Genomic DNA, 12,183 nt, shown 5'->3' on the forward strand with positions numbered 1-12,183 from the left:
GCAGTATACTTCTGAATTGCCAGATGCTCAGGAGCAAACTAAAACAAAGCAAACAGATGCTAGGTGGGCCTTTGGGTCTGATCCATCAGGGCTCCTTTTGCGAGCCAAGGTGAGGGAGGGCTCTTGCCTTTGTGCCCTGCCTCTGAGCACCCCTGAGCCATTGGACTGGCCTCTGTGAGAACAGGAAACTGGACGAGATGGGTCTCATTCACCAGGGCCCTTTAATATTGCATTTCAAAGCACTTCTGCGAATCACAGCACTCGTTATCAATATAAAGTTCTGCCCAGTGATGCTCAAAAGACGGCCCGCTCTTTCCGCCAACCTAAATTTTACCCGGTATGAAACCTCATTTTCCACTGCTTCATTTTCTCATACAATTTTGACAGACACATCCTGTATTGGCCCCATCTCCCCTCATAAATTTAAAGCGCTATTTTACAACTTCCAGCAGCCACGGCTTCCCCCAAATCATCCTGGAGAGTCTGTTTTTGTAAAGGGTCCTGAGATTTGTCAGGAGACCCCTCTACCCCTCTCAAAGCTACAGTTCCCAGAGTTTCCTGGGAAGAGGGATCAATTGTTAAACCACTCTTGAGAACTGTGTCTCTGTGAGGTGAATCAGTGTCTTCTCTCAGCACCCTGAAATGCAGCTCCCAGGGCTCTTTGGGGGAAGCTGTAGTTGTTTAAAATGGCATGATAGATGTATAGCCCAGATCACGGGTGTAGTCAAGGGGGGCAGGGAGGGGCATTTGAAACTGAATCTCTGTGGGTGACAGAAACAGGGATTTGGAGCCAGGAGGCTTTGGGTGGCGAAATCTCCTCCCCATCACTTCTTTTTCCAGCTGTCCTCTCCCAATGTTGCTTACCGTCAACAAGCAACCCTCTGCTATTTTTGTTTGTAAAGCAGGGATGGGGGAACCTCAGGCCTGGGGGCCACATGTGACACTCCATGCCCCTATAATTGGCCCCTGAAACTCTCTTCAGACCGCACCCCCTCACTGGCCCTGCTCCAAACCCTCCTTGCGCGTGTGTGGAAACCAGCCTATTATGCAAAGGTGAAATTTGCATTCCCTGCCCTGCCCACTTTAGCCTCTGGCTCCACCTACTGCTTGCATGCAGCCTTTGGGAGGTTGCCTAGGAGAGAATGCCGCCCTCAGACTGAAGAAGGGTCCCCATGCCGAGTGTAACCTGTAGTTAACAACTCCCTCCCAAAACGTCTGGTGTTATCTGCAGGCTACCCACGAGTAGTTCTTAATGACATCTTTTGACCAGAGTTCACACCCTTTGTCCTGGAAATCCCTAATCCTTTTTGGGTGGCAGCTCCCATCTTCCAGGCTTGGCTGGAAGTGATGGATATTTTGAGTCCCAACGATACCTTAGAGGGGCACCCTGTTGATTACCCTTGCTCCAATCCCACATACATAAGAAAAGGAACAACGCTCTGCACAAGCTCCGGGGCACCTTTGTCCTTCATTCTGACTTCACATGCCACAAGGCTGAGATCCTACCAAAGAAAATGGGGTCCCAGGCTCTGCCCTTGGCTTGGATTTTCAAGGCTCGCCTCTGTTTTCTGAGAATCCCTAAAGTGCTTCTTGTGCTGGATATAGAAGCAGACTGGGGTGTGGCAGTTAAGTGTGTGGGTGGCTTTTCTATCGAGACGCAGCTATTTTATACCCAGCGTTGTACAAAATGCTGGGGGGCGGGGTATACGCAAGTGTGTGTGGTCTGAGAGGAGATACAGACATACAGAAGCAGATGTGCAAATTTGACAGCTGTGGTTGGATTGTGACAACGGGTGTTAGCAGAGGACAAACATACACACCCCGGGAAAAGCTGTACTCAATTTACATTTCTGGAGAGAGATCTCTTTTTATAGGATTGCTCTGTACAGGCACGACGGGGCATTCTCTGTGATGATGATTTAAATGCAGCCCCCCCTCCAACCACTGGAAATAGTTCTTACTGCTGGGCACACCCAACTAATATCACAGCCAAGACGACTAGAACCTTGATTTCTTACAAAACCCTGAAAAACAGGGTCCAAACATTGCAGTGGTAGACATAGGGTATGTTAGCCTTTTTGTTTTTCTAACAAACTAGTATGCTGTTCTTTCCAGATGTTGCCTAGTTGTATTTTTGACTCCGGTTTCTCCATGACATGCTAGCTTTCTACACACAGGGTGGGCCGTATTCGAGCATGCATCTTTCCGCTTTTAAATTGGCCCGCGCTTGCTGCCCGAAGAGGGTCTTTACTCCTTGATTCTGCAGAACGAAAAAAAAGAGGTTCTTTTGGTCAGGGTTGTGGGGGTGGCAGTTTTAGTGCTGTTTATGCCTCTCCTGTCTTTTATGACACCCCCTCGTCTCCCAGCCTCCCCCAACCTAACTGGATAACAAGCGGCAGCTTTGCAAACACAGGTCACCAATCAACTCAAATGGCTTTGATGGATCAGTGTCTTGGGAGACCCTTGCACGATAGGTAATAAATAGTTTGATTTGCATCGCAGCTGGGGTCAGGAGGGGCCTTGACAGATTGACTTGCCCAAGGCAGCTGCTGTCACATCCCTTACCTCCCCCAGTGCTGGAAGAGAAATATATTTACTATTGGGTTTTTGTGTGTGCTTTTGTGTGTGGATACAAACACCGTCCCCTTAAGCATCAGTGTGCGTTTTTTAAATTCTGAATTAGCATCTGAGACGGGCATGGCTCCAAAAAAGGCTTACTTTTGGAGCCTTATTGACCTGCTCTCAAGGGAGCCTGCCCCTCTGACTCTGCATGAGTGTCCGTCCTTGGTAGGCTTTCCCATTGGAAGGAATCAAGCCCAGAATGGGGCATCGTTCAGAGGCACGACAGATTTGCCTCTGTGTGAAGGCAAATCTTATTTTGCCACATTGCTATACATCAGGGGGTCGCCTCCAGACTACAACTTCCAACATCTGTGACCATTGGCCATGCTGGCTAGGCTCTGCTTTTGAGAGGTGTGGTCCCATGGCAGCTGGGCCCCCCCCAGGATGGCTAACCCTGCTCTACATGATTGAATCCATCTATTACAGCTGCTGCAAAGACATGGCTGATTGGCAGGAAGCAGGTCCAGAACAGGTAGTCACTCAGGGATGCAGCCAGCACCCTCATTTGTAGATTGGTGTTTAGGGCATACGGTTTGATAGTATGGAAGGATCCAGCTTCGGAGAAACCATTCCAGCTGCAGTCACAGCATGCTCACCTGGAAGTAAGTCCCTTTGCAGTCGCTGGGACTTACTTCTGAGTTGATCTGTAGATCATTGAGAGGGATTCGGAGTTCACCTTGATGTTTCTGAATGCTGGTTTGTTACAGTGCCATGTGCAAGTGAGGAATAACAGCCAACAGCTCTGTGGCTCAAAGTGTTTTCTTGAATCTCTCAACTAATGCCACCCCCTCAATCTTTTGTTTTGCAGACAAACCAGGGTACTATTTTCCACAGCCACTGCCGACGCCACAGGACGGTGAGTAGTGGGACTAAAGCAAATTCCAGATCTTATCCCTAACCTATGGTTTTCTTGAAAGCTGATCTGGTGGGGTTGATACCTCCTGCAAAGGAACACTCCTTTGACCCAGTGATCTATTTCCCTGCCTCGTTGCTCCTGACTCCTCCCCCTTCCTCCCCATACGGAGCGAGCGCATCGTGCACCAATGTTCTGTCTGATACTGCTTTTGCCAGCTGCAGAGAAAAGACATTTCCCAGTAGCGGTAATCTAGGAAAAACACCTATATTTGTTGCAATGTGTGTGATGTCGTTAACATTGATGATTATACAATAGTATGCTGACGTCAACAGCATGCTAGGGGCCTGGGTTCAAATCTCTGTTCGCTGAGTGATTCTGGGGACCTCATTCTCTCCTGCCCTGGTGTACTTCACAGGGTTGTGAGGATTTCAAAAGGGGTAGGGGAAAGACTCTGTTCAACCCTCCACCAACCACTTGAAGGACAGAATAGCTTTAAAACAAGTGTAAAAATCAAATGATTTATTTAAACTTTACGTACCAGAGCCTCAGGCTTTGCTTAAGTTCTCCCTGTTTTTTAACAAAACGCCCAATATTTTAAAATATCTGTCTTTCAAATTCTTCATTGCTGCTGATGCTGCTACTCTGCTGCTGATGGCAATGATTAGTATCATGATACACTGTTTAAACCAGTCTTGGCTAAGCTGCTGCCCTGCAGATGTTTTGCACCACCAGCTCACATCAGTCCCAGCCAACAGAGCTGTGAGATGCCAGTGCTGTCACCCAAAACTTCCAGAGGGCGCCAGGTTGGCAAAGGCCGCCTTAAACCAATTAAAAGTCCACAGATCCCAGCCCTTTTGAAAAAAGAAGGAAAGAAAAGAAAATACTCTTTTTGCTTTATGCGTGAGAGTCCCACTTTTCTGTCTTTCTCTGCAAGGCCAAACATCCTGTTCTCTGCCTTTCTGGAGCACTTTTCAGTGAAATTCCAATTTGATAAGCAACCCTATGAGGACAGAGATGAGGGCCCTTCACACATTTACAGAAGATGACTCTCTCCCGCTGTCTCATTTGGTGAAGCTGCACACATCCTCTTGGGGTGATTCCCCCGGTGCATGGATGTGAGTTTGATGAAGATGCCTACTTCAGACATGATGGTGTGCAACCCTGTGTGCCTGCTGTATAAACACAGGCGCTCTGCAGTGCATGAATGCGATGCTGTCGCTTCCCAAGGGCTGAAGAGGGCATTTGGACCTGCCACCCCAATCTTGCCAACAGAAAACAACTCTCTAGCTATTGCATCACTTTTTCAACTGATGTTTAGGGATTATTGGCAGTTTATCCACAAACCAGAACAGTGAACAGTCCATTTGCAACAGCAGCAAGGAGACATGTGTTTGCGGGACGGAGAGCCCCCCCCCCAGTAATTTTAGGGTACATTGTCTGCAACTGTAATCTCTATCCCTCTCCTCCAAGTTTTCTCCCCTTCCCATCGTCTAGGATGCCACCCTTCCCTCTCCTTTCGTTATGCAATGTCGCTCATTGCACCTTCCTGTGACCAAACTGTGTCTGCAGATTCCATGTACTGAGCGTACATTTCCTCCATGGAATGCAGTGGGAAAGCAGCTATGGAAAGTGGGGAAACGTAGGCTGGAATGAAATCTTGATGGGAGTGTGGCTGAGCCAACATGGAGTTTTTGTGGGAGAATGGGCAAAGTCAGAATGGAATCTTGGCGGGGACATGGGCGGAGTCAGAATGGAATCTTGGCGGGGACATGGGCGGAGTCAGAATGGAATCTTGGTGGGGACATGGGCGGAGTCAGAATGGAATCTTGGGGGGAACATGAATGGAGCCAGAGTGGAATCTTGGCGGGAGCATGGGCGGAGTCAGAATAGAATCTTGGGGGGCATGGGCGGAGTCAGAATGGAATCTTGGCAGGAGCATGGGTGGAGTCAGAATAGAATCTTGGCGGGGGCATGGGCAGAGTCAGAATGGAATCTTGGTGGCGGTGTTTGCCGAATTTTCCGGCTTTTCTATCTTCCTTGTAAAGCCATGCAGCCCAGTAAGAGGAAGCTGTATGTGGTAAGTGAGAAATCTTGGCTGTGTTCTGCACTTAGCTTTTATGCCAGCCCATGTATATATACACGTATGTTAAATATAAATGTCATTTAAATTCACTGCTACTGCCAAAGCAAACCTACCTTGTGCACAGATAATGCACCAGGCGGGTCCCTAGCAGGCTGTGGTTTGCATTCATACAGCTTTTCCCTAATATCAGGATACATATATACGGCCTTAGCAAATTGCATCCACATGCCCACTGAACTGGCAAGAGATTGTTAATGGGTTTCTTGTATTCCCCTTGAAGAAAAAGAGAGCACTTTTGGAGTTTTGTGAGCCCTTGTCAAAATTATATGTTGTCTTTGAGTTTTGAAACCAAGAAGCATAGAGAAGACTTGTCATAATTGACAAAGAGGGAGAAGCAATGGTGATGGGTTTGAAACTGTAAAGTATGTCCGCCCACCCCCAAGGTGAATTTAGATGATGGTGCAGAAGAGGAGGTACTGCAAAGACACTAGTGCAGTGGTCCCCAAACTAAGGCCCGTGGGCCAGATAAGGCCCGAGGGACTCGTTTATCCGGTCTGCGGTGACCCCCGCCTCCCGCTCTTACCGGCGCTGCGCTGTGTGGCTGCTCACTTCTGGGTCGGAGCAGCACTGGAAATAGCTTGTGCGCAAGCGTTATTTCCGGTGCACATCTGGGTCGGAGGAGGCCCATGCACATGTGCACAAGCTATTTCCGGTGCTTCTCCGACCCAGAAGTGCGCCGGAAATAGCATGTGTGCACACGTATGGGCACACACTCCCCCGCCCCTCGGCCCACCGCACAATCGGCGCTTACTGAGGCATAGAAGTTTGCTGACTCCTGCACTAGTGTGTTCCAGACTTTGAAACTGTCACACTTTCAGCTGCTCGAGTTCTTGTCCCTGCCAATTTGGAGAATCTTTCAAATACTGAGTGATACACCTGCAAAGTGTGCTTGGCAAGAGCTCAGAGCTGAGCTATCAAGCAGTTCAGTTTTAGCAGAGTATACCTGTATCAGTTTGAACAATTAGATGAGGATTTGTTAAAAATCAAGCTCTACTGTCATCTGGCAGTGGAGGACCTTCATCACTTAGCAAGGTTTGAGAAACACTCTGCAGGTGCCTTCCAGAGAAACTGAACTGTCCCTGCAAAGTGCAGATCAGTTTGCAGATGGGGCACATTTTTGTAGCAAAGTGTTTTGCTTGGTTCCCACCAGAGTCATTTGTTGGGCAGCTTAAACTGTCCATAAGTAATGGGGATTAAATCAAAACTGATGAGGGCAAAGGTCAATTGAGGAGACAGGATTTCAAAATGGGGGGGAAGGCTTATTGGGGTATCACTGCAGTGGGTGAGTGAGAAAAAGTGTTCCCTCCCGAATATTTATGACAGTAAGAGAAGCCTAGAACCAGAATGGAAAATGGCAGGTTTTGGGCGGAGCCCAAATGGAACCTGGTGGGTATGGGTGGAATCACAGGAAATACCAATTTACTTATTTTTTAGACTCCACTGATGATTTTACCTGAGAACACTGTTTTTCAGATAGGTAAAATAAATGCTCGTTTGTAACTTTACATGCATTAGTCCCCTTACCCCCAATTCAAAACATACTGGTGTTCAAACCAATTTAAAAAGCAGCAATCAACTAATGGTTTATTAATTCCTCTCTTTATCTTTTGTCAGAATGGGAAAGCGACGGATGCCATGATAAACAAAATGTGATTAATCTATAATTGGACCCAGGGTGTCTTGTTTAAAAATAAAAATGAACGTAGGTGTAGCTTGCATCTTGACGCTGTGAAATATTAATAAACCAAGCCTATCCAGATGACATGTTGCATTTTTTAAAAAAAACAACACATCTTGCCCTTATGTACTAGGCACAATCTCTTTCTGAGGAGGAGTCTGTAGCATATTGTGCCTCACATCTCTTGGCTTGCTGCGGAGCTGCTTTGCTTCTTGAAGAAAAACAACAGTATTGCCCTTTCTTTCCCCTTTTGAATTTAGGACAATGTTCCTTTTAATTTGCTGGGTGATCTTATCTTATGTGGAAATGCTACAAGGCTGGGTTGTGTGTGCAGATGCCTGGCATGTATCTGAGGCCCTGATTTGGTGTAGGCAAGGGGACAAGAGGACTTGAAATGGAGACATCACAGACACTGCCCAATAAGCGCTTGCTCCCCACCCCCCGCACATACACTAAACTTTGCTTCAGCAGGTGCAGCATTCTTCCCCAAGCGGCAGCCATGAGGGCTAGAAGCTTGGCTCACATTTTAAAAAGGTCCTTGGCAGGGGAGCCAGATTCTGCACCAGGCTGCCAGTTGCAAAATGCCAGGATGGTGGTGCATTATGCACAATGAAGCAGCCCTCCCCAACTCCCCATGTCTCTGGTGGAGTCTACAGTGCCCCGGACTCAGAGATTTTGGCTGCAGATGCACCACATATCCTAGGAACTGTAGTTTGTGGCAAATGGTAGCTCTGCGATGGGTAAACTACAGGTCCCAGGATTCTTGGAGGATGGGGGAAAATGTGCTTTAATATGTATGGTGTGCCTGCAGCCTCTGCTTTCAAATCGGACTCATCCTGCATCATGTGAAATTTCAGCTCTTGCCTTTTCCTCTCTCCAACTTGGCACATGTTAAGAACAATTTACGTCAGGTTAACATAGCTGGTCCAGTGGGACACGAAACCCCCCCCCCTTTACCTTCCTTTTTTCGTGTAACCAAGGGCAACAAGGCACCATATCCACTTGAAAGACTGCAATAATTGTTAGTAGGGCTTCTTTTTAAAAAATACTAATAATAGCAATAAAGGGGAATGGATGTACAAAACCAGGAGACCACACTGGCCTGCACATTTTGGGAGGAAGTGTTTTTATGACTTTTGTCTGCATAGATGATAACGGATGACAGCAGCAAGCGTGGGTAGAAGCCCCTTGAGAAGAACTAAATTGGTAGCTTGGGGAAGCTGTTGCTGATACGGCCCATTTGTAAGGATGTGTAAGGATTTGCTTTATTGGGTTGGCAAGTGTGGTGGGGTGGCCAGAGCACAGGCAAGGAACCGTTCCCAATGGGCTGCATTCTCCTCCCTTCTCAGCAACCTTCTGAGAGCCACATGACCATGGTGGGCGTGGCCAGAAGTAAAAGTGGGTGGGGCAGGGCTTGCCCATTCGCTTGCCCCTCCTCTCTTGAACCAATCCACATACAACCTGCTTGGTAAAGAAGCAGAAGGCAAGGGTTCCACATTGATATTCTTGCTTTCCATCCTTGGCAGGGATGGTAAGGAGAAACTGTACTACAAGCCCTCCTTGTGTGTGTGTGTGTGTGTGTGTGTGTGTGTGTGTGTGTCACAGTGCTCCCCCACCCCATCCCTTATAAGGGCCTTGGAAACAACCCCCAAATGCAAAAACCACTCTCCCCACTTGTGATTCCCAGAAGCTGGCACTCTGAAGCAAACTGACTCCAGCAGTCGGATTCAGTCTGTCTTCCCCCTCTGGCCATTACAAGTTGGAAGTGGTAACCCCAACCAATCTGACGCTGGAAAGGCAAAACATTTCCAGCTGTCAATCACCCAAGTCAAGCATAGCCACTGCAATGCCTTCCAGGTGTTTTGGACTCGCCTTTCTCCTCCTGCCTTATTTTCTTAATGAGCCTCTAAAAATAGTGGAGGCGATATATAAATAATCTTAACAAGCAGCTGCTACTAGCCTTATCCTAGCTGTGAATTTGTCCAGATCCCCTTTTAAAGCCACCCAAGGGCAGTATGATAAATAAGCCACCTTGAACCCAAGTCTGGGGGAAAGGCGGGATGTAAAAAATAAATATAATAATGGTGACAACAACAACAATAATATAAGAGAGCCCTGCAGCTGGATCTGGTCAAAAGGCCCATCTAGTCCAGTGTCCTGTGCTCCAAGTGGCCACCAGGTGTCCATTATAAGAAACCCACAAGCAGGACCTGAATCTAACATCACCTTTTTTCACCTGTGATTCCCAGCAACTGGTGTTCGGAGGCATATTGCCTCGGACAGAGGGAAAGCATTGCCAACATGGCTAGTAGCTGTCAATAGCCTTGTCCTCCCATAGGATCATAGAATCATAGAATTTGAGAGCTGGAAGGGACTCCGTGGGTCATCTAGTCCAACTCCCTGCAATGCAGGAATCTCAGCTAAATCATCCATGGCAAGTGACCATCCAACCTCTACTTGAAAACCTCCAAGGAAGGAGAGTCTATAGATTTGCCTAATCTTCTTTTCAAACCATCCATGTTGGTTGGCCATCACTGTCTCCTGTGGGAAGTGGATTCCATAGGGCTTCAATGCAGAAAATGTAGTGGGCATGTTCTCTGTTCTTCCAGAGACCAGAAGCTATGGGTGGAAACTATGGAAGAAGCAGATTTCAGCTGAACGTTAGGAGATGTTAGGAGGTGTTAGAAAATGGAACTGACTCTGCGTCAGGCAGGGATGGGCTTTCCTTCACCGTGGGGTTTGAAGCAGAGGCCAGCCGGCCATCTGACTCTGGGATGCCACCACCGCAAGGTCCTTTCATTCAGCTGCGGATTGATCTAAACGGCCTCGAAGGGTCCCTTTCAGTGATTCTAAGGAGCACTCTGGTGTTGAGAGCATCAACAGCCGGTGAAGCCAGCGCCAAGGGTTGGTTTGCACACTTTCTCTCTGTGACACACACACACACACACACACATTTCCCGGCTTTCCTCCTAAATGAGGAATGAGCCAGGCTCGAAAAATATGGGTCACACACATGCGCGCGCGCACACACAGAGTGTGCTTCAGCAGAATCTCGCGCTGCTGCTTTGCAAGGCAAGGAACTCTCTTGGGGCACAGCGAATGCCTTCTCTAATCGTGCCCTGCAGCTCTGGGTGAGCCTTCAGGGCACTTCAAATGTAGAGCTACTGGCGGCGGAGGAGAAGTTTAGTGAAAGTGGGGGTGCAGCCAGCCACAGAAGACTTGAGCGGGGTGTGTGTGTGTATGTGTGAGCGGTTTCTAAAGAGAGGTGCTGCGATCGTTCCATCAACCTGCTTCCTTGGGCGTGCTGGCTTGTTTATCTACTGTGCGCAGGCGTTATCGATAATTAATGACGCCTCCGCGCTCATTTCCCAGGCTGTTTTCACACCCGGGTGGGCTCCTCTGATGTCTCAGCAGCCTGCTGCTATGCCATCCATTTTCCTGTCCTAATCGTTTTGGCCACCAGACCTGGCCCAGACTCTCCGCAGACTTGAGAGACCTAGGCTCTGAAGGTGCTTCCTTTTCCGACAACCGAGAGCAGTTCACCAGACGTGTCACAAAGGGAGCTGAACCTCTCAGTCCCGCGCAGCCCTCAGCAGATATCCAGTTGGCAGTTTTGGGGAGGAGTGGGCGGGAAAGAAGCACCTTTGACAGCCATAACACTGCTAGACCATTCGTTCATCTAGCTCAGTATTGTCTACACTGGCTGTCAGTAGCTCTCCAGGGTTTTGGGCAAGAGGTACTTCCAGCCGTACCTGGAGATGCCAGGGATTGAACCCAGGAGCTTCTTCATGCAAAGCACAAAGCCCTTCCTCAGTTTTATAGGAAGCTGCCGTATACTGTGTGGAATTCAACGCCACACTGTTCTGTCCATGCAAACTTTTCAACTTGTGCAGCTGATTAAACAATACCTCCTCTTTCCCCCCTGTGCTGCTGTGGGGAGTCTACCAAAATGCACACCCTGAGTGAATTTTGGGGAGCGTGGTGGGAGGGGAGCAGAGAAAGCCCCATTCCAGCAGCAGGTCTGTTTGGAGGTTTCCACTGACAAGGTTTCTCAGGTGAGAATCCTGCCTGCCGAGTCAAATCATAGCCTGTCTTAATTCAGAATTGTCCCCACTGATTGGCAGAGGGTCTTAAGAGTTTCAGAGAAGGGACACCTGTGGGCATTGCTGGAGAAGCTGGGGATTTCAGCAGAAACATTCTGCAGGCAGTGCAGGTGCTCTAACCACTGAGCTGCAGCACCTCACCAACCCTAACTAACCCCATCTAAGCTGTGGAAATGTCTTTCCTGCCCACGTAGCCGCGTGTTGGAAGGCTCTGCAGAAAGGCCTCCTCTTTACAGCCTCATAAACCCTCTGCTCCTCCCAGCAGTGACGCAGGAGGTAAAGCAGAACCACTTGATAAATTAAATATTGGAAAAACCACTCTCTCTTCCTTGTCAGCCCCATAAATACTGGGATTGTCGTCTGCCGCTTGCTAGCTTTGGGGGCATCCCGGGGCAAGGATGGGAGATGGTTTCTTTTTCACTCTCTCGCATTGAGAACCAGTTAACTGATTAAAAATGAAAGCATTGTAAATTCTCCCTGCCCTGCTCTCTTCTTCCATTTTTTTTAGTGGTATAATCAGGGCTTAGGTTAGCAGGCTGAGCTTTGGTTTCCTAGGGGTTGTGTGTGTGTGTTTACTTTGCCCTAATCGGCTAATTGATTAAATCTGCATATATTTGCATGTGGAAAAAAATTGGTTTGAACCAAAGAGCCATTATATTTTTTATTGTTGAAGGATGCACACATGTATCATCTTAGGAGATGCACTCCCTTCTGTATGTATGGTGGGGGGGACCTATGGTCCCCCAGATCTTGTTGGACTTTGGTGTTCAGGGAGGATGGG

General features: G+C 48.2%; 1 protein-coding gene across 6 annotated transcripts in view; it reads left to right on the forward strand.

The window, feature by feature from the left end:
• AGRN (agrin) overlaps positions 1-12,183 on the forward strand; it is a 257,944-nt gene that overhangs the window by 109,085 nt on the left and 136,676 nt on the right. For all 6 annotated transcript variants that reach the window (XM_083628357.1, XM_083628359.1, XM_083628358.1 and 3 more), the window contains one exon: positions 3,431-3,478. In XM_083628357.1, coding sequence (XP_083484483.1) covers positions 3,431-3,478 — 48 coding nt within the window. The remainder of the gene's footprint in view (positions 1-3,430; positions 3,479-12,183) is intronic.

Source organism: Podarcis filfolensis, assembly GCF_964270895.1.
Source record: "Podarcis filfolensis genome assembly, chromosome: 8".
Taxonomy (NCBI): domain Eukaryota; kingdom Metazoa; phylum Chordata; class Lepidosauria; order Squamata; family Lacertidae; genus Podarcis; species Podarcis filfolensis.